Source organism: Beta vulgaris, chromosome 3 (assembly GCF_026745355.1).
Source record: "Beta vulgaris subsp. vulgaris cultivar EL10 chromosome 3, EL10.2, whole genome shotgun sequence".
In the NCBI taxonomy this organism is placed as follows: domain Eukaryota; kingdom Viridiplantae; phylum Streptophyta; class Magnoliopsida; order Caryophyllales; family Amaranthaceae; genus Beta; species Beta vulgaris.
In genome coordinates this window covers 38339652-38363133 of record NC_079204.1, presented here as the reverse complement: position 1 = coordinate 38363133, position 23482 = coordinate 38339652, and the positions used below count along the sequence as shown (strand labels likewise).

Below are 23482 nucleotides of genomic sequence, written 5' to 3'. Positions count from 1 at the left end.
AGCCTGTTCTCCCCACCTTATTTTCATTTCAGTTTAATTCAATTATGTTCATTCAGTTGCAATCAATTCAGTTCAATTCAGTTCAGTTGCAACCAGTTTAGTTCAATTCAGTTCAGTTCAGCTCCAACTATAATTTCTTAGTTATAATTTTGATTCATTTCAGTTCAGTTCAATTCAGTTCAGTTCAATTCAGCTGCAATAAGTTCAGTTCAATTCAATTCAGTTCAGTTCAATTGCAATCAGTTCAGTTCAATTCAGTTAAGTTGTTTTATGTCGAAAAGAACATGCTTAAATCAGGAAAGTTAAATAATCAACTATCAATATTCAATTGAAAACAACTCGAATGATTAGTATAAGAAAGTTGTCTGATTTTTTATAGGTGGGCCTTTTACATAGACGATAAAAACTATAGCACTTTTGCCATGTTTCAACTTTTTAAGTGGGAATAATTGGAGGGGAAATGACTAATGAGCAAACAACCGCGTGCACCACGAGGCCATTTTATCCCGTGTCACTTGACTCTTGCTCGAGGGGAAATGGGAACGTGAGCCTCCATTATAAAATGTTGTATACATAAATAATGATAACTTTCTGATCTCCCCCTTTTTTAATCTGCCAAATCTCTTTTCATAAGCAGATATTTTTCATCAATCACTTCATTCACATTCACATTAGCTGAAGAAACCCTGAGTAATCTGTATGGCATATAAAAACATCTTGTCTAAAGACTTTATGTGCTAAAGAAGGTAACTCAACTTCTTCTTCCTTTCTGATATACTATATTCAATTATTCATGCTACTATTATTAAGTTTTTCAGATATAAATATCCTCTAAATTCTAACACATGAATCATCTCATTTTGATTTTGTAGGAAAGTTTTTATATGATGGGTAATCTTGGGAGTGAAATACTGTCACTTGTTTACAATTCAAGGTGGTATAGTATGATGATATCTTCAGATTCTTGGCTCACAACTCTCAAATGTTCACCTTCAAATACCAACATAATTGAGCCTTCAGATACCTTCATGCAAGTACTTCAATGGCTAAGATTCATTTTTTTCTCTCCATGTCCTCAAAGACTTGTTTTATCATCCATAAATTTCTTGTTTCTATTGATTTTGATCTTATTTGTTGTTCAAAGGCTCATTTCCAAGTTCAACTCTAGGAGAAATCCCACTTCAACAATCAATAAACCTCTTTTAGAAACACATAATAATAAAATACTTCATGTTAAGATTACTATATGGTTCAAATTATCTTTGATTTCAGCTGCTTTCCTTGCTGTTTTATACTTTGTATTGAGTATATTACTCTTGATGGGAAGTAAAGGAAGCTCGAAATCATGGCAATGGATAGAGGTTATCTTTAGGATTGCTCAAGCCTTAACCCAAGTGGCAGTATTTGTTCTTGTTGCTCATGAACAAAGATTTCATGCCATTAAACATCCTATATCTCTTAGGATTTATTGGGTTGTGCAATTTGTCCTTGTATTCGTGTTCTGTGTTTCGGGTTTAACTCGATTTTTTTCGGTTCATCAAAAAGTGGATTCATATATGAGAATGGATGATGTGTTTTCTTTGATTGGTCTTCCATTTTCCCTGTTCCTGCTAATTGTTGCCTCTCAAGAAACTTCTGGAATTATTGTGATTAGAGAACCTGAAGATGGTTTAGATACAAGAGCACAATTAGATGAACCCATTGTGGATGATCCTAATATGAGTGATTATGGGGCAGCAAACATCTATTCTAAAGCTACATGGCTTTGGATGAACACTGTGATAAATAAAGGGTACAAAAATCCATTAAAGATCGATGATGTTCCTTCGCTTCCTGCTGATCATCTAGCTGAGAGAATGTCGGAGCTCTTCGAGTCAAATTGGCCTAACCCGGGTGAACATACAAAGCACGCAGTAGCACTTACCTTATTCAAGTGCTTTTGGAAGGAAATTGCCTTCACTGGATTTCTAGCACTGATAAAGCTTGGTGTGATGTATGTTGGTCCAGTACTTATCCAAAGCTTTGTTAGTTTTACTTCTGGAATGGGAAGCTCCCCTTATGAAGGATATTACCTAGTGCTAACCCTTTTAGTTGCCAAAATAGCTGAAGTACTAAGTTCACATCATTTTAACTTTCACTCTCAGAGAATCGGGTTACTAATTAGGTCCACCCTTATAACTGCATTATACAGAAAGGGGTTGAAACTATCTTGCTCTTCGAGGCAGAATCATGGTGTTGGTCAGATAGTGAATTATATGGCAGTTGATGCTCAGCAGCTAGGTGATCTTATGAATCAGTTGCATTCCATTTGGCTGATGCCACTGCAACTTTTGGCTGCCTTGGTCTTGCTATACTTGTACATGGGTGTTTCAACGATGGCAGCACTCATCGGAATTGTTGTTATATTAGCTTTTGTGGTAATACGTACAAAAAAGTGCAATGTTTTTCAATACCAAGTCATGAGGAACAGAGACTCGAGGCTTAAGGCGATGAATGAAATGATAAATAATATGAGGGTGATAAAGTTTCAAGCATGGGAAGACTATTTTCTGCAAAGAATTCAATCTTTTCGCAAACTTGAGTATGATTGGTTATCCAAATTTGCATATACTGTTGCTGCCAATATGACTGTGCTTTGGAGCGCGCCTCTTGTGCTTTCCGTGCTTGTGTTTGGGGTTGCAACTTGGATGGGAGTGTATCTTGATGCTGCCACTGTATTCACGGCAACTACAATAATGAAGATCCTGCAGGAGCCAATCAGGAACTTCCCTCAGTCTTTGATACAAATTTCTCAGGCAATGATTTCACTTGGAAGATTAGATGGTTACCTGATGAGCCCAGAATTGGATGAAGGGGCAGTAGAGAGAGTCGAAGGGTGTGAAGATGACATTTCCGTTGAAGTGAAACAAGGGAGCTTCTCTTGGGAAGATGAGGCAACTGAAGAAACCTTGAAAGGGTTGAATCTTCAGGTTAAGAAAGGGCAACTGGCCGCCATCGTTGGGACTGTTGGATCTGGAAAATCTTCAGTACTAGCTGCCATTCTTGGTGAAATGCACAAAACCTCTGGAAAGGTATAAACATTGTTGCCATTGCTATTTTTCTTTGCTCTTTTCTTGCTTCCCTTATCTGTGGTTATCTTACTGTTTGTTTGCATTTGAACATCAACTGAAGTACCCCAACAGCCCGTCTGGTAGATGGTAGTAATTAGTGGTAATGGTAATAAATTTATATGTAATACTGTGAAGATAATATTATGTTGGATTATGCTCCAAAAGTAGTCAAATGATTTTCCTAACAATTTGGATTAGTGAATAGTAGTTATGGAGGATATGGTATTAGACATGTTTTCCACTACTTAGTAGTGTGGCTAACTTTTAGGTTAGTTACTTTTTATTGTAAGCCTATAAAAGGCACTTATTGTATTGAGATTAATTGAGCAAGTTTTAATGCAAAAACTTCTCCATATATTATTTATTCCTCTCTACTCTAAAAACTATCATATTATGCTAATGGAATGCCATCTCCAAACAGGAGATTTCTTTGGGTAATTACTATTTAGACTCCTTTATTATTATGTTGATTCTCTCTTACGCAACTTCTGCATTCTGTAGTTGTCTTTACTTGTAGTGAAATTTGAGCATCAAAATATTAGCATGAAGGATAGAATCAAGTTGCAACACTCTCTTATCGTTAGAATTTGGCCAGTTAGACTTTGTGGGCAATTAGAAAAGCTTATTTGTTTATCAGGAAATGGAAGTATGAATCTTTTAATTTTTTTTTGACATTTTGCAGGTTAGAGTGTGTGGTTCCACTGCATATGTGGCACAAACATCATGGATACAGAATGCAACAATTCAAGAAAACATTCTATTTGGACAGCCAATGAACACAGAGAAATACAAGGAAGTTATTAGAGTTTGTAGCTTGGAAAAGGACTTGGAAATCATGGAATTTGGTGATCAGACGGAGATTGGAGAGCGCGGGATCAACTTGAGTGGTGGCCAGAAGCAAAGGATACAACTTGCCAGAGCAATTTATCAGGATTGTGATGTATATCTTCTCGATGATATTTTCAGCGCTGTTGATGCACATACTGGTTCCGAGATATTCAAGGTATGTCCAACCATTATATTCATTTTCAATAGTATATGCTACTACTTCATAGAGCAGATAATGTTAATGACTAGATGCATGTGGGTCCTTCAATATATTCATATATTTTTGCAGGAGTGCGTAAGGGGAGCTCTCAAAGATAAAACCATTCTTCTTGTAACCCATCAAGTTGATTTCTTGCATAATGCTGATCATATATTTGTAAGCTGTTTATGTTTTTGTATTTTACTTTTGAATTAGCTCATGAGCCAAGTTTATCATCTATTTCTAGAAGACAAGAAGTTTTCTCAATATAATCATAAGATGATGCAAAATTTAGGTGATGCGAGATGGAATGATTGTACAATCAGGAAAATACAATGAGCTTCTAGAAGCAGGTTTGGATTTTGGTGCTCTTGTTGCCGCCTATGAAAATTCCATGGACCTTGTGGAGATGAGCACACAACCGTCCGATGACCAATCAGAAGAAACTCCTAAGTCTCCAATCAGCAAAAGCAAATCACTAGAAAGAGTCAAGTCTGAGAAGAAAGAACTGAAGAAATCCGAATCTCAAAAGGGTACTTCTAAGCTCGTTGAAGATGAGGAAAGAGAAACTGGACGGGTTAGCCTAGAAGTATACAGGCAGTATTCTACTGAAGCTTTCGGGTGGTGGGGAGTGGCTGCAGTGATATTAGTTTCTCTCTTTTGGGTTGCATCGTTAATGGGTAGTGATTATTGGCTAGCATATGAGACTTCAGAAGATCACACTTTTACTCCTCGCTTGTTCATTTTTGTTTATGCAATTGTTGGTGTCATATCCTGTCTCTTTGTGAGTGCGCGAGCCTTGCTTATTACATTTTTGGGACTTAAAACTGCTCAGAGCTTCTTCAACCAGATCCTTGACAGCATCCTCCATGCTCCTATGTCATTTTTTGACACTACTCCTTCCGGAAGAATTCTGAATCGAGTAAGCTTTTCAAGCTTCCCATTGTCAACATTATGCATATTACAATATTTATTGCTTTGTCCATTTCCTTAAAATTGCAACGAATCTAACTTTTGCAGTATTTGTATCCTTCATTTTGACCATATTTTTTAACTACTGTATTAAAAAAATTAGAAGGTATTATGTAAAATGTTTTTGTAATTATATTATTCAAAGGAAACGTAGAAAGTATATGCTAGGTAATTTGCTATAGCTTATTGTTTTTAATGTAACATATATATGTCGTGATCTTTCATATATGATTCTGATTATTACTTTATTACAGGCATCAACAGATCAAACCAATGTTGATCTCTCAATCCCATTATTCTTGGGCATGACAATTGTAATGTATTTCAATTTGCTGAGCATTGTGGTGGTTACATGCATATATGCTTGGCCTACAATTTTCCTCATCATTCCCTTGACATGGGTGAATCTTTGGTATCGGGTATATCTTGCTGTCAAATATATATTCAGCTTCTCTTTTTTTATCGATTTCATATTAATTTAAGATATATGAGAATGTTTGATTTATTTACAGGGGTACTACCTAGCAAACTCACGTGAGCTGACTCGTTTAAGTTCCATCACAAAAGCCCCTGTCATCCATCATTTCTCAGAAACAGTTTCAGGTGTTATGACAATTCGCTGCTTTAGGAGGCACGCATTGTTTAGTAAGCAGAATATTGACAAGGTGAACGTGAACCTTAAGATGGATTTCTATACCAATGGAGCGAATGAGTGGTTAGGCTTCCGCTTAGAGTTCATTGGAAGTGTAGTCCTTTGTATTGCCACTTTGTTCATGATTATCTTGCCCAGCAGCATCATCAAGCCAGGTAATACGAGCACTAATTCAAAACTCGTTTTTTGTACTTGGGGTAAATTCTGTCCACCTTATTTTTGTGAAACTTATCTCAACTTATTAGACCTCAAATGTTTTTTTAGGTGAAAAGAACGTAATCTTAGTACGGAAAACTCAAAATTTTGGCCTTTTTTGAGGATGTGGAGTTTTGAGTGTGGTTTTATGATATGTGGAAATCACATAATAAACTTTGAATATTTTGCAGAGTATGTGGGTCTGTCTCTTTCATATGGGCTTCCACTCAATGGTGTCCTATTTTGGACTATATATATGACTTGCTTTGTTGAGAATAAAATGGTCTCCGTTGAGAGGATAAAACAGTTTATCACACTCCCCTCTGAAGCAGCATGGGAAATTAAAGAGTGCCTACCTTCACCAAACTGGCCAAATCATGGACACATTGAACTAAAGGACTTGCAAGTAAGTTCCCTCCGTCCCACTTCTAAGTGACGCGTTGGACGTTCAAAACATCCTGGAGCATTATGTGTAACCCTATGCACTACTAATAACCCTGTTTACACTACTCGGTAACCTCATATACGCATTATTCATAATCCTATTAGACCTTTAGTATATCGTATTAGTAACCTTACATATGCATTATTAGTAGTCCCGTTTATGTTATAAGTAACCCACAATCACATGGCATCATCAACAAATGATATGACATGTTGCATATACGAATTTATAGTTATGTACTTTTTTTCCTGCTCATGAATAAATGTCGTGCAGGTGAGGTATCGGTCAAACACCCCACTTGTTCTGAAAGGCATCACAATTGGCATAAGAGGAGGTGAGAAAATTGGGGTTGTTGGTCGCACCGGGAGTGGAAAGTCTACCCTTATTCAAGTATTCTTCAGGCTTGTTGAGCCTTGTGGAGGAAAGATAGTTATTGATGGTGTCGATATCTGCAAGATGGGCCTCCATGATCTAAGGTCTCGCTTTGGGATCATTCCACAAGAGCCAGTACTTTTTCAAGGAACAGTCAGAAGCAATGTGGATCCACTTGGTCTATATTCTGAGGAAGAAATATGGAAGGTATTTCCTCTTTCATCATCCTTGACTTGATATGGAACTCTATCAACATTGATTCTATATGATTCCAAATGAAATTATTGTCCAATAAGAGGATATACTCCCTCAGCTCCATACCATACCATTTTTTACATCTCCACCTTAACAATGTTTTGTTCTGAGAGTTTTTTATATTGTTTTGGAAAGGGTTTTTCTTAGAGATTCTTATAAGCAAGTTCTTATGCACCTTACCAATGTTTTGGAAAGAATATGAGGAAGTTCTTATTTCAGAAAGAACTTCCGTACACATTATTGTACACATTACTCTGAATAGTTCTTTCCGGAGGAGTAATATGCAAATATCTAACAGATTATTTTGTGTTCTTAGAGCCTAGAGCGCTGCCAACTTAAGGATGTCGTTTCTGCAAAGCCAGAAAAGCTTGATGCTCCAGGTTTCTTATTGTTTTCTCTTCCTCTGAAAAATGCTTCTATCACTTATACTTGCTACTATCAGCTGATGTACTTGAGATAGAAGAAGATACTTAAGGAACTTCTCTTCCCTTTTTTTTTTTATAGTGGCGGATGGAGGAGAAAATTGGAGTGTTGGTCAGAGACAGCTTATGTGCTTGGGAAGAGTCATGCTCAAGAAAAGCCGGATTTTGTTCATGGATGAAGCAACCGCTTCTGTCGACTCTCAAACAGATGCTACGATTCAAAAAATTATTAGAGAAGATTTTGTAAGCTGTACAATAATCACTATTGCTCACAGAATACCCACTGTTATGGACTGTGACAGAGTATTAGTCATTGATGCAGGTAATTTCTTTCATTTTATATCAATCTTCTATGCTAAGCACTAGCTCTTAATGCTAAGTACTAAGCTTCTATAGGGCCGTCTCTAAATCTGTGGTGGCCCTGTGCTAATATAAATAGTAGCGCCCACAAAAATGAGAAACGACACAAATTTGAATGTATACAAACCATAAATTCAAGCAGATTTCCTTAGACAAAAGTTTTCACGAACACTTTTAAGTAGACGTATTGTGAGATGACTGATGAGAGACATAATGGTGTTGCATTGCTATTTGAACTATTCATAATTTTAGGAGCGCCTCACTTTTGAAGGCGCTATATGGTGGAACACTTTAAACACACTATTAAACGGCTCTATATTCTATATAAACTAAAAATCACATCTTTTTAATCTAGAATTTAATTCTTCTAAATTTGATTTTTTTTATATTCCCTATCTCAAGGAGGAACCTTATTTTAAGTTCCAATTATAGGCTAGCTCATTAGCTTGTAAGGATTATGTTACTGACACTGAGTTTGCCATGCTATGCTGAGTCTTCACTGATGCTTAACTAATTGGTTTTTAAACACATTTGTTATATATAAAGAACTTATGATCTGTTTCTGGTGGACAGGATGGTCTAAGGAATTCGATACACCATCTAGGCTACTCGAGAGGCCCTCACTCTTTGGGGCACTGGTTCAAGAGTACTCCAATAGATCGTCTGAGCTATAAGTGAGCTTCGAGTATTCGGTTCAAGATTCAATAAGTACTCATGGTTCCCGAATTAGCCTGGATGAAAAAGTCTACAGTACCACAAGTTTGACAGGAATTTGGAAGTTGGATTCCTAATTTTGGCTAGTTTTGTGAAGAATATGAATCAATTAGTACTTTAGTAGGAAAATGACATGTTTATATTTTGTTAGATTACCCCCCCCCCCCCCTTCCATTTTGCTGTCTCTTTTGAGGGTTGTTGAAGAATAGTTACTTGTTCATTGTGGTTGATCATTTGACCACTAATGTGATAGGAGTAGGCAAAAGAGGTACTAGTTGAGGCCTGTTCATGACCTTTTTCAACTTTTTTTTTTTTACTTCCTTTGATATAATAAGTTAAGGGTGAGTTTATCATTGGTCTAAACACAAACTTTTGTCAATACTTTGTCCATCCATATTTCAAGAGGTGATATACTGATATGTTAGAGCAGTGCTAACCCCGAAATTATGAGAGTCTGCAAAGAAACTTGCAACATAGGACCCCTCATTGGCTCATTTTAGAAGGTTCCAAAATTTGAAATCTATTTTATGTTTTAATCACATTATCCTAATACTCATGCTTTAGGTACTTTTAAAAAAAAAAAAAATTACTACTTTCATTTCTCATTAATTCTTACACATTGACATGTTCTACTATTCACAAATTGTACTTTGACCTTCATTTGTGATTTATACGTAAATAAAACTATAGTTATATGGGATCTTATTAGATTTGTTTTAGCATATTTTATTAATTTGTAACATTTTACAATTTTTACAAATACAAAACTAGAGATATACTCCCTTTGCTTCTTTTTTTTATCGTTATCACATAAAATCTTGACACTATTCGTACTTAGATAGAATCTTCTTAATTTTTTCAATTTATAAGAAAAAATATAGTCATGTGGGGGCTTGTTTGATTCGTCTCAATTAGTACATTATTAATATTCAATAGTTATAATTTTTACTATTATATAATGAAAGATATTTAAGTTCAAAAATGTACATTGGGAGATGTGCACAGAAAAGTGGCAAAAATTTAAAAAAAAACAGAGGGAGTATATCCTTAAAGTTTTGCATTGACATGTGTAAAAAGTATAAGAATAAGTGTAAGTGTAAGTATAAGTATAACAATTGAAAAGAAAGAGAGTGAATATATGATACATTTTACAAATAATAAATATTTATACTCCCTCAGTTCTGCTTTAGTTGCAACATGCAGAAAGATACAACAATTCAGTTGGTCTTGTAAGAGACCGTCTACTTTTAACTTAAAAGTAGGCGCGGCCCAAGCCAATATTAAGAAGAGAATAGATCATATTTCTTAATATAGTGACTACTCTAATCTATTTAGTGACCATTTTAATCTATTTAGTGACCAGTTTAATCTATTCATTAATAACATTCTTTAATTCATTTAGTGACTGATTTAATCCATTTAGTGACTAGCTTAATCCATTTTGTAAGACTGACGGACTATTTTTAAAAATTGTTTGTTCTAATTCGAAATTTAGAAGGGAAATAAAAGAAGGAGAAGAGAATGGACGACTAGGATGGTGCAAGATACCTAAAAATAGTGTTAGGTTAGAGAGAAATTGAATGGGCTTCTTAGGAGAACGTAGGTTTGCATTGTCTAATTTTATATTAAAATTAGACCGTCTATTATAATAATTTGTGACAACAATTTAGGTGAGGAGAGATAGAAAGAAAAGTTACCCATAGAAAGAAAGAATATATGAGGTTAATATTACAAATAAACTAAAACAACCCAAAATAATAAGTATTACAAGTAAATAATAATGGAGAAAGTATTTAACGTCCAAATCTTTTTAAGACGACCCGTGGCACTATATGTAATACGGGAGATAATATGAGGAATAAATACAACCTAAGGTAAGAAAACATGACGAAACTTGAAAAGAAGCTCCCTGTAATTATCCTTTTAGATAAATGCAATAATTTTTTTTCTAATTAATAATACATTTGTAACATCTTTCAGACGTGTGATCACCTGAAATTTGATGAACTTATGAGAATTTCTTGGAGAGCATGTACACTTATCTGACTTTATTTGGATTTATGAAGCTCTGTTTCATTCTTTTACAAGACCTATTAAACTTATGTTCTCTAAAAAATAAAATTGGTTAGAACGTATCTAAATTTATATTCTAAAACTTATAACTTTAAGTGAAAAGAATGTACTTTTAATATACCTTTAATTTATGAACATGAACGTGTGGACGTGATGGATGATTTGAGAGACTCACCATCACGTAAGAAGAAAATTGTGCTCTCACCTTTCATTGATCCTAGTGGCACGGAGGCGGAGGTTGGTGAGTTCCAATCTCGCCCGACCCAATGAGTTGTATAAGCTTAAACTGTAGAGAGTTGGGCAATCCCTCTACAGTTTCTAGTCTTCGAAATTTATTTCGAAGAGAGGCCCCAACTTTAGTCTTTGTCGGAGACTAAGTTGAGTCGTTCTAGGAAATTTAATAGGATAAAAAATAATTTTGGTGACTTTCATGGACTAGTTGTGGATTCTATGGGGGATATCGGGTGGCATTTCTTTGCTGTGGAAGAAGGATGTTACAATTAAGCTGCTCTTTACGTCAATTCATCACATTGATGTGATTGTCAAAGAGGGTGTTGGGGAGTGTGAGTGGAGGTTGACAGAGTTTTATGGTTGGCCTGAAGTACATAATCGTCATCTATCTTGGAAGTTACTTGGTGAATTGAAGATGCAGTCGGGGTTGTCATGGTTGTGTATAGGATATTTCAATGAAATATTATACGCTCATGAGATGAAGGGCAGGGGTGTGAGAGGCTGAGAGTTAGGTGGCAAATGAAAAACATCAGGAATGCGGTAGATAATTGTGGGTTTAGAGAGGTGTCCTGGTCAGGTTATGAGTACACCTATGACAACGGAAGGGTGGATCATGAGAATGCTTAGAGTCGTCTTGATAGTGCCTTGGTTGATAATACATGGTTGGAGTATTTTCCTTGTGCTCATTGATATAATACGGATCGTGAGTGGTTTGATTATGCTCCGTTGAAGTTGGTGTTTGCAAATAGAGAAGGCTATGTGGGGTTAGGAGCAAAGTCGTTTTGTTTTGAGAAAATATGGGCCGAGGAGGAGGAGTGTGCCTCGGTTCTGACTACAACTTAGGATTTTGGGGGTCCTGACCTAGAATCTAAGCTTGCTCTCTGCGCTGGAGAACTAAAAGAGTGGGGCAACTAATAAGAAGTTTGATAGTGTGTTCAAGGATTTGAAGAAGAAAAGAAATCAATTAAGCAAACTAAATGAGGGAGGGCTCACGGTGTCCCAGGTGGAGCAAGGGAGAAAATTAATTCGTGAAATAGAGGGGATGGTACATATGGAGGAAATTTTGTGGCGTCAACGTCATAGAGCTATATGGCTTCGAGAAGGGTATCGTAACATATGGAATTTTTTCACCAACGTACGTCGAGTAGAAAACGGAAGAATACTATTGTGTGCATAAAAGATAATGAGGGGTTGGAACATGTCAATAAAGATGATATTGGTAGAGTTGCAATCTCGTAGTTCAGAACGATGTTTGATAGTTCGAATCCTACGGCAGTGGACATAGCCCTACATGACTCGCACCTCACATGAGTTCGAACATGAATGCGTTACCGCAAATGTTGTATACTATGGAAGCAAGAAGTTCGAGGGGCCCTGAGTCAAATGCATCCGGTGAAAGCCCCTGTCTCTGATGGTATGTGCCCATTTTTCTTTCAGACTTACTGGCATGTTGTTGGTCCCACTGTTGTTGCTACAGTGATTGATATCTTGAATGGTGCTGCAATCCCATCGAGTTTAAATAAAACTTTCATTGCCTCGATCCCAAAAAAAAAAGCAATCCTGATCATATGAGTGGTTTTTGTCCTATTTCTCTCTGTAATGTAGTTTATAAGGTAGTATCAAAAGTACATGCTAATAGACTTTAAAATTTTCTCTCTGAAATTATACCTGAAAATCAGAGAGCTTTTGTGCCAGGGCATCTTAATATTGGTAATGTGTTGGTTTCTTTTGAGTTGTTTCATTATACGAAAAATCTGAAGCAAACTAGGGTGTATGGCTCGATAGTTAGATATGTCAAAGGCGCGCGCACGACAGATTGTGTGGTGTTTTCTAGAGGCTATAATGCTTAAGTTCGGCTTTGATGTGAATTGGGTTGCACGTGTTATGGAATGTGTGAAGACGGTTTCTGTTTTGGTGCTTATAAATGGGAATCCAACCGAGGAATTTGCTCCGGGGGAGGTATTAGACAAGGTGACCCTCTCTCGCCATACTTATTCATTTTGTGTGTAGAGATCTTGTCCAATTTACTCGAAAAAGAGGAGACTAGGGGGCTTAGGGGTGTTAGGGCGGCGCCTAGTTCCTCGATTGTGTCACATTTGCTATTTGTCGACAATTTCTTCTCTGGTGCTACTGAACTTGAACTAGATATTTTAAAAGATATTTTGGTGACTTATGAGAAAGTTTCGGGCCAAAAAGGGAATTATGATAAAACTGATGTGTCTTTTAGTGCTAGTGTGGTAGAGGAGAAAAGAAGAAGACTTACAGAGAAGTTGAATGTTCATATGGTGTCTGTAATATCTTGAAAACTTAAACGTGTTTAATTTTGAAAACTTAAATGTGTTTAAGTAAGTAATTAATTATAATAAGTAGTTAAAATATATTTTATTTTGTTTCACTAATCAAGAAAAATATAATAAAACGAATATAGAATTTCAACATAAAAATTACCACCTTAAAAATGTTAATACCTAAGTGACAATAATTTATATTTTACGATTTCATGAATTAAACAAGAAGGTTAATTTTGTTGTTAAATCAATAAAGCACAAAATATCCACTTTTCACTAAACTTTTACAAGGCCACGTGAAGATTGATGAAGAGTAGAACAATTTTCTGATTTTTGGTTCCAAAAATAAAAAAGGAAAATGAGTAGAAGTCTTCCAAGTCAACTAGTACTCCATAACTTGTGTCTTCTTCCTTACTCTTCCATGGCACTTGGCAAACATGCCAACCTTCTCCAATCTTTTTCTCTTTCGAAATCTGCCATCCAATCCATCTCATTCCTCAACCAACAATGCAGAATATTTACTTAAAAACCTTCTTCCCAACTACTGATTTGGTATTCCTAATTCCACTATAAGTGGTCGTGCAAATCCCTCATCCAAGAACACAACAATTTTACAAACTTCCTCCTCTCATCTCTTACTTCACCACCACCTACGAACCACCTTTCAAACACCGTAATTTCAGTCACAAATTTGCCGGAACCTTGCCGGAAAATGTGACCCAAAGAAACCCCAAAAAAAGAAAACCCAACGCCACCTCCCGATTAGTGAGGGCTATTGTGTAATACCCGAACTTTAATGTCGTTTTATTAATTACTAATTATGTTTATTAGCGTAATTGCGTTCTAATTTTCTTTAAAATGATTCCGGTTAATATTATTTTCTAAAATAAATATATTTACTTTAGTTATTGCGAAAGTGATTTATATCATGATAAACGATTTTATAATATAGTATATGGAATTAATAAGAAAGTCTTATATATTATTCCTATATGATTTTGAGTTACTAATTTTTATTCAAAAGTTTAATGTCAATGTTTTGGAGCCCAAAATCTAGCCAAAACCCAACATTTAACTAAGGAGTCAAAGTTTGACTTTTCTTTCTCCTCACCAAAAGAAAACACGAACAAGAAGCTGATTTTAGCTCCCTCACACAACCGACACCCCACCTCCCTATTCCTCCCCCTACTTCCCTCTTTGTTCCCTACACTACCTCCCCTATGGTGAACCACCATTCATCATCCACCACCTTCATTTTTGTCTCCAGAAATCTGCCTATAAATACATAGAGGAATTAAGCTTTGAAACACAAACTCAAAATAAAAAAAAAAACTCACATATTCTTCTCCTCTCTCTCTCTTCTCGGTTTCGGGCACCACCGCCCCTCTCTCGCCGTGACCACGCCACCACCACCTTGTTGTAGCCACGTCTCTAACCACCAGTCGCTCTCGCCGGCAACCTACGCCACACCTGCAGCCGTCGCTATCTCTTTCTCTCTCCTCTTCCCTTCGCTCCCTCCTATGCGCCTTGCTGCTGCTTCTGCTTTTCCGCCGCTGACGGAACTCCGCAGACCGACGGCCGATGCTAGTCGATTCCCGCCACCGACCTCCCCTGTCGTTGCTGCGCTGCTCGCCGGAGACCCCTGCCCTGCCTCGTTCGTCCCTGCTCCAAGTGAGCAGAGGTACTACACCTCTTTCCTTTTTATTCTACCCTCTAAAAAAATCTGATTTGAAGTGTTATAAGGCAAGCCCAATTTCTACCTTTTGCTAATTAATCTAAGTTGGGCCTAAAATCTGATTTACATTAGTCAAACCAACTTTATTCCATCGTTGCATGTATAGTATAAACCTGATTTTTTATAATGTTAATTGAGCCACTTAGTTAATTGTTGGGCTATTGGAGTTTAACTAAAACTGATTTGCCTAATCAAGCTACCTAGTTGATTTTATTCCTTGACTTGTTGGACTAATGGAAGATTAACTTTATTTATTTAGTTTTAATGAAGATACTTAGTCTGATTCTTTTAATTGTGTTGTTTTATTCTTATGATTAAGTTATGCTATACTAATTATTTTAGTATAGGAAATGGTTATAAATGGTTTATTTTAAATAATTTCCATTAGTCAATGTTGATGGCATTTTAACAACAAATAATTAAGGAATGGAAATGTTATATGCTAGTAAGAGACAAGCTATCTTTCTTGATTTTTATGTTGTTAGAAAATTGTATACTCTATAAACGTATCAATATATTAATGAAGTCATGCTCTTCGTCTTGAATATGCTATTTATGAAAGCTGTTTGAATATTGTTGTCGGTGGTAGTTTATTGAATTATGGGAATATGTCACATATAATATAAGATGAGAATTCTAATTAAGAATTGTAAGTTTGTTAAGGTCATTATTAACGAGGATATTGGAGATAGTATGACTTCTATTTGCAATGGATCTTGGAATATGCAATGTTACTATGACGTGTGCTCATGAAATTTACGAGTGTGCCAATGTAAGCTTATGATTTTCAAAATGATTCTGAAAGTATTTATAGTTATGAGATATTCTTATAGATATCCGAATTGTGCAAATGTATACGTTATGATCATTCTGAAACGAACTGAAAGTATAAGAAGTATGACTCTTATATGAAATGGTTGCTATGCAAATGATGTTTATCAAATGATTTGAGGCTATGTGGTATGATGTTATGAACATATGTGTATGATGACACTATGATGTTAATTATGTTTCATGATTATGATTACAATGATGTAATGTAATTGTGATCTGTAAAAGGACCAAAACATGATAAAGTAAAGTGGAAGATGGTTCTTGACAAGTATGTGGGCACCGAAAGTGTCACCTATGATGTGGCCGCCTTTCTGATAATATTTGGACACTGAAAGTGTCATCCATGTGTTTGGGGAGACGTTCCCATGTGTGATACTCGCCGAGTCACTATATGTGATACTCGTCGAGTTACTATTTGTGATACTTGCCAAGTTATCCATGTGAATAAATAAGATGGAAAGATAAGGATAAAGCTTATGATATGATATGAAATATTGTGATGCTCCTTATGTGTTATGATACTATGAAGTATGATGACTTTGATGTTACGAAAATGTGATTATGAATGCAATTATGTGCTATGATTTCACACACTATGTTATCGATGTATGAGGTAAAAGATATGTGATGACTTATGCATATAATGATTATGATCAATGAAATCATGGGTGATTCTCAAATGTTCCTTGTCAATGAACTATGATCACGCAAATGTTCCTTGTCAGCAGACTATTCAACGATGACGTTTTCTGATAGTATTTATGAACAATTACCTATACAATGTATGATTTATGATACCCTTCTTTATGTTAAACACATGCTCTCGCCTTTTATATAGAATGTGGACATTAATTAAGCTACAATATGAGGTACGATATTAATTGTAGTAAGTTATATGTATTGTTATGAGTTGTTAGCAAAACATCAAAGCAACGAAGTCGCAGAAGATTATCATGTTATCTTAATTTCCTGATAATGAGTCGATATATGAAATTCATAATGAAATGTACTAAATGCTTATAGAAAGGATTAAAGATAGTTATGTGATTCTTCCATGCTAAGCTTGGTTATAGTGTAGAAGTTGTAACAAGTAAAAGGTGAATGAATGAGAGAATAAAAAAATGAATTAAGTTATGCGTCGATGTTAATGTTGCTATGTGGAGGTAATATGGTTATGAATGGTGTGAACATGATGATTACGTGAGAGTCGTAGACACCAAAGCATGTGTTAAGAATGTTTTATGGGTTAGTACTCAGTGTTGTGCTGATATGTGTCAAATGTTTTGTTTTGTCACTATTGTGGCATGTCACTTGATGGGTGGCAGTGTTACAATAATTTCAGGTTGAAATTATGGAGCACCTTTTTCAAGATAGAAGCAGTCACATGCTAAGAATTCAACCATGTTGATTTTATATTTCTTTTGAGGCGAGGATGTTCCACTTTGTATTAGATAATAATTAACGAGTTAGTTTTATTTCTAGTGCTGGATGAGCAATATTGCTCCTGCTTCACTTTAGCTGTACTCCGCAGAAGCGTTGAGTTAAGGATTTGGGAATGTTTTATTTGTAACAGGTTTCTCAAGCATTTTTCCCATTTTGGGTTGTTCAGTTTACAAAGGAGACTCTGCCGAAATTTCTAAAGAATATTAATTTATTAAAGTGTTTCCTTAAAGAGTGACAAATCTAAGTAATGTCCATGTAAGTTAATGTTAAATGTCGCCTTGTATTTTCCCTTAGTGGAAAGTACGACGGTAACGCGTCGACTAAGTTAAGTTCTCCGCTGCTAATCTTGATTAGTTAACTTAATAAGGATGTATGAAAGTCGGGGAGTTACATATTATCCTTGGGTGGTTACCTCCCGTTTACGATGTAACTATGTTCTGGGGAGACGTCCCTTCTGTTGTACTAGCCAAGTTACCAAATAATATAAATTAAGATGATGAACATGATAAAGAAGATAACGTAACATGATATGACATGTTTGCAAAATAGTTTTACTTATTCTCTCCTCCCTGTTTATAAATAAAATGAGTTGAAATGAATTTACGATGTTAGAATAGTATATTACTGAGCCTCGGCTCACGACGTTTTGTTTTATGTTTTAGGTACCGATGGTGATAACGGGATGGCGTAGCAGTAAGGAATATAATATCTAGACTCGTGTAGACTCTCATGGTTTTAATTTAAGTTAATGTCAGATCTGAGTAGTAACTAAGTTTCTATTAATCGAAACTAATGTTGGATCCATCTTATATTTCATGTTGTAATATGTTTAACTTATGAATTTATGTTGCCTTGTATTTTTCTAATGGAAAGTACGATAGTAACGCGCCGACTGTCCAGGTTCCGCTGCTAATAATCGATTAATTAACTTAACAATGATGATTAGAAGTCGGGCCGTTACAGTGCCCTCTCATCAGAAATATTTAGGGTTGCCTACAGTGGTGTGTGGGTCGTTCCAAGAAGGTGATTACTAAGGGAGTTTGGTAACAATTATGGAAAACAATTCAAGGGTAGAAGGGGGTAATTCTTTCTAAGGCTGGTAGAGAATTTCTAATAAAGGCAATTTTCCAATCTATTCCTGCCTACGTGATAAGTGTGTTTAATATTCCATCCTTTTTTTGTGATGAACTCCTCTCCCTTGTTGCACAGTGTTGGTGGGGGCAAAAAAGTGAGGAACGAAAGATTCATTGGGTTGCTTGGAAAAAGTTATGTTGTTCGAAGTCGGAGGGAGTGTTAATTGGGATTCCGGGATTTTAAACTCTTTAACTGGCTTCTCTTGGGTAAACAAGTGTGGAGATTGTTAAATGATGAACGTTCCTTGGTTCATAAGGCTAAATATTTCTCAAATTCAAGTTTTATGGAGTCGGGGCTTAGTAATATCCTAATTATACTTGGTGAGGACTTTGGGAGGCTATGTGAGTGGTAAGGAGAGGTTTGTGTTAAAAGATTGGAAATGGGGAAACAGTTAAAGTATGGAAAGATCCGTGGACACCAACTATACAATCAAGAAAGGTGATTTCTCGAGTTGGTGAGTTTAATGAAGATTTAGAGGTTAGTCCTCTTATTGATCCAATTTCAAGGAGCTGGAATACTTCCTTTGTTGCTGAAAATTTTTCTTCCTTTCGAACAACAACGTATTTTGAGCATCCTTTTGAGTCATAGGTGTAATCGCCCGTAAATTTATGGATTTTATTAATATATTTTAGTATATATATATATATATATAAATATAATTTAGTTTAAAATAATTTATTTATTTAAAAGGTTTACTATTTTGAAAGTCAAAGGACTATTTTAAAGATTTAAGGAAGTTAAAATATTTTGTTGAGGCATGCTTTGAAAAATATTTGAAATACTATTTGGATTTGAAAGAAGATCTTAAATGAGCTTTAGGAATCCAAATACTAATTGGACTATGAAAAGGAATTTCTAGTAATGTTAGGACTTTATTCATCAATCCTATTCATTACTCAATCCTACTTAAGATTCAACTGCCTTTTCCTAAACCCAAAAGGAAAACTTTACTATAAATACCTTTAAGCCCAAATATTTTACCCACATAAAATTCGCTCTCGTCCTCCCACATAAGAACCGACCCTTAACTCTCTCTCCTCTCCTTTCACGTGATTTTCACCTTGTTCCTTTCTTCTTCTTCAAGAAACACTTTCTTCTTGACCAAGAAACACCAACACTCCACAAACACCAACACCGCCGTCGACCTGTTGTTGCTGCCGCTGCTGCTGGTCCTCGCCAACGATCTTCTTCTTTGATTCTCTTTCTTAAATTGGTTTGATTACTTCTTCCTCAAGTTTTGATTAAAAATTGTTTTTATGATTTATTTTCGTACTAATTATGATTAGAAGCTTTAATTTACTAATTTAATGATGAATCTATGATATAAATTATGCATTGAAAGAATAAAAATTCAAATTTGATTATTATGTTTAAATTAGATTTTAATTATCAAAGCATGGATTTTTAGGATGTTAAAGATTGAAAAATCATAGTATCATGTTATAAACTATAAAAATGATTCTTTTTTTTAATGAATTTAAGCATGTTTAAGTATGTTTAAAGGGAGTTTTAATAATTTATAAGTTGCTGGAATTTTAGAAAGGTTGTTATTAATGGAGTTTTAATAATTTATAAGTTGCTGAAATTTTAGAAGAGTTGTTATTAATGGAGTTTTATGGGTTTTCATGACTAGTATAGTAGTACTATGCTGGAGAATATGATAATTGAAGTTTTAATTATAACAACAACTTTTAAATGTTTTTAAAGGGAATTTAAAGTATTTTAAAGTTGTCGAAATTTATTTGGAGTATATGATTATAAATTCTATTGGTTGTTTTAGGCGGAAATTTCTCTGTAGGCGACTTCTAAAGTTGATTAAAAGCGGCCTATCAATATGTTTACACAAGGTACACGTACATACCTATGTGTTGTTTGATGTAGTATCATAATTTTAGGAAGAAAAGTTATGTAGTATCATGTACAGGGACTTTGTGAGTTCATATATGATTGCTATGATGTTGGATTTTACATGTTATATGCCTACGTGCGAACATGTTAATTATGAGATTTAATTATAAGATTAATATCATGTTTGTATGGAATATTGATGCAAGCATGTTGGTTGGAAACTTTATTTATTAAATCACATGGGAGAATTAAAATATTTATTAGTTGGATCATGATTGAATCATATTTTCCCTTATATTATTATTTTCACTACTCTATGAGGAATGTGGGCCTTATTTGGTAAGTTGATAATTTCTACCTTTGAAAGGTATGTTGGTTGTTGGCTAGGTTCAACAAATAAGAAGGATTGAAATAAAGAAGGAATTAATCTTGGATTGTAAGTTGTATGATCACTTATTTGATCTTAAGATAAAAAGGAATAAAATTTTGAATGTTTGATTATGTATTATATGTATTATTGCTTGTGTGCCATAACAAGTAATAATTGGTAAATCATGTAAAGTGAAACTTGGATAGTAATAAACTTTAGACTGGTGCAAGTCTCAAGTTGGACAGTCAGGAGTTGGGGTACATGATGGTCGTGCCATGGTTTTTACTAGGAATTGGATTGATCGTCGTTCCTATTTTTTATTAAAAGGTTCCTCGATATCGTAGGTCATTATGGAATACTGAGTCGCACCCGTATTTCGTCTTCCTAGGTGAAGACTGGTTTTTAGATGAGACAACTCGGTCCAGTGACTACTCCATTAAAGTAATAAAAAGATTGTTAAGGTTTAGTTCAGTAGAAGTTATCTAGAGATTGTTAGATTGTTATGTGATTATTTATCCCTGCTTATATTTATTAGTATCATGTTATGTTTATTTATTATTATGTAGTACTCAACTTTGCTGACTACGTGCTTTGTTTGTATGTGTTGATCATGGCTTTGCCTTATTGATCTTGTGATGACTCATTTTTGGTGAGCAAATTATTTAGTGCTTTGACATCTACAGGTGTGCAGATGATGTATCATGGAGTTTTGGGAATGGAGAGCTTGTGTAGCAAATTGATCTATTTATAGTTTTAGTAGATACATTTACATTTAAGTTTGGTTTGAAGTTAAGGTTAACAATGTTGTTTGGTCTTAAAGTTACTTTGTTATTTATTATATTTCAATTCTAAAGTTTAATTATATGTTTTCCGCTACAAAATTATGAAGAAGCCGATACATTATCACACGGGCGATAATGTTTTGATGATTCTCTAAGTTTTATATTGAAGAAAAGAGTGAATTATCAGGGTGTTACAATAAGTTCCCTAATGACTCCATTTTTTTGGGCGTTGGAAAAGCACGGTAGATACTCAGTGAAGTTGGCTTATAGGGCTCTATTTCATGATAAAAATGTTGGTTTGATGGCCTCGAGTTCCACGGCTAGTTCCCTTTGAAATCATATATGGAACTCGTCTCTGTTGCCTAGGGTGAAGTTGTTTGCGTGGAGGGCTTGTAATAATGCACTCCCTACTAAGTGTGGATTGAGTGTGCGTATTCCTATCTTTAATTCGATGTGCATCATGTGGTGTGGATGAGGAGTTGTCTTTGCACGCTCTAAAGGACATTAGATTGGCTCGTCATATTTGGCAAGCGAGTGAGTTGGAGGGTGTTGCAAGCAAGGGTTTTGCGACTCTCGTAGATTCGTGGGAATGGGTTCGCAGTGAGTTGGGACCCGATGAATGGGAGCATTTCATTACTCTCTCGTGGGTTGTGAGGGGGCGAGACATAAATGGGTAATGGGTGGGGATGCTGATGTTCCCACAAATGTGTGTTGCTATGCGGGCAAGGTCTGGAGGGAGTCGAAGGAGGTTGCGGGTAAGGCTAGGGGCGAGGCTACTAGGCGAAGTGGGGAGCTAGGAGTGATGGAAGGTTTCAGGTGAGGGGTGGGTCAAACTGAACGTTGATGTAGGTGTGAAGGACGGTATGGAGACTGGCTTAGGGTTTGTTTGTCGTGATGCACAAGGGTTTGTTGTGGAGCTAGGAAGATCGAAGGCGTGTCAGAGGTGAGGTTGGTGGAAGCTCTAGCGGTGAGATGGAGTCTTAAAGTTGCAAAGTCGATAGGGCTACGCAAAGTGGCCGTGGAGAATGATAACTTGTTGCAAGTTATGAATACGTTGTGGAGCAAAGAATCGGGAGCGAGCACTTTTTTATTGATTATTGAAGACATTTTTTCTGTTGTGGCTAGTTTTAATGATGTTTTATGGTCTTTGGTTAATCGTATTTTTCATAATGTTGCCCATTTATTAGCTCATCCTTCCCCTATGGAGATGAGTGAATGTATTTGGAACAATGAATTTCCTAGCTATGTTGTTTCCAATGCTCCTTCTGATTTAATGAAGTAAGCTCCCATTTGGTGGGTTCTATTCAAAAAAAAAATGTCCTAACTTTATCTAGAGAGAGTTGTAACATGATATCTAAAGCTATCAATTCAGAAATTCGGATTGGGTTTTGATTAAATCACCTTGTGTCGATTCATTTTGTAACGTAATTTACTCAAATAGCAAAAAAATATAATCTAACTTTATATTAGAGAGAGTTGTTAGCTGAATACTAATAGTTGATTATATTAATTGGTTTGACTAGCTGATTTTATTAGGTGTTTGTATAAAGGTGTTTGGTAAGTAGCTAATAGTTGATTGAATTTGTAAAATTACCAATAAGAAATAGGCGTAATAGATTGTTGTACTTGGATGTATCTTGGTATAGCCAGTAATTTTCAAGAACTTTATGACTAAATATAATTTAGTCCACTCAATCTTAAACATCAAATGTTAAAAAGATACTTATCCCAACTTTTTTCAAAAAGAGCTTTTGTCCCAATTAAATATTTTAATTTTCAAATCTCTCCTTACCAAACACTCAAATTAAAGAATTGACTAATCTAATGTTTTAATATGTGTTTAAAGCTCTTTAACTTTTTGTTCTTCAAATTCCATCTTTACCAAATAGGGCTAATGTAAATATCTTTCAAAACTAGAGCTTGTTTTCTTCAGCATAAAACAACTGAACCCAATTAATCTTAACTGAATTGAACTGAACTGATTGCAACTGAATTGAACTGATTGCAAATGACTAAACTAAATGATAATAACTTAATTAGGAATTGAACTTATTGGAACTGAACTGAACTGAATTGAAAATAAATTGGGGAAAACAAACCCGATATAAAATAGAATTTTGAAACAAAGATTTTAGCACTCCTAAACTTGAATCTTTCTTTTGACAATTTTAGCACAAAGATTACCTGCCATAAAAGAACATCCCTATTCCCTAGCTTTGT

General features: G+C 35.3%; 1 protein-coding gene and 1 long non-coding RNA gene across 4 annotated transcripts; both read left to right on the top strand.

The window, feature by feature from the left end:
* The first annotated feature begins 570 nt into the window (after positions 1-570).
* Positions 571-8968, top strand: LOC104883717 (ABC transporter C family member 14). Of its 3 annotated transcripts, XM_010668271.4 has the most exons (12): positions 577-746; positions 873-3071; positions 3793-4113; positions 4228-4314; positions 4433-5059; positions 5364-5528; positions 5622-5916; positions 6148-6362; positions 6675-6980; positions 7345-7408; positions 7533-7772; positions 8384-8968. In XM_010668271.4, the coding sequence occupies exons 2-12, from the start codon at positions 885-887 to the stop codon at positions 8482-8484; spliced, it is 4608 nt and encodes a 1535-aa protein (XP_010666573.2). In that variant the 5' UTR covers positions 577-746; positions 873-884; the 3' UTR covers positions 8485-8968. The 3 variants fall into 3 exon arrangements, with proteins under 3 accessions (XP_048497406.1, XP_010666573.2, XP_057249692.1); XM_057393709.1 differs by lacking the exon at positions 577-746 and having other exon boundaries at positions 760-3071; XM_048641449.2 differs by lacking the exons at positions 6148-6362; positions 7345-7408; positions 7533-7772; positions 8384-8968 and having other exon boundaries at positions 571-746; positions 6675-6891.
* A 5268-nt stretch (positions 8969-14236) lies between these two features.
* On the top strand, positions 14237-17344 carry LOC109133726 (uncharacterized). Its single transcript, XR_002038856.2, has 2 exons — positions 14237-14797; positions 17011-17344. It is a non-coding gene; the product is annotated as an uncharacterized LOC109133726 (long non-coding RNA).
* Positions 17345-23482: the final 6138 nt, after the last annotated feature.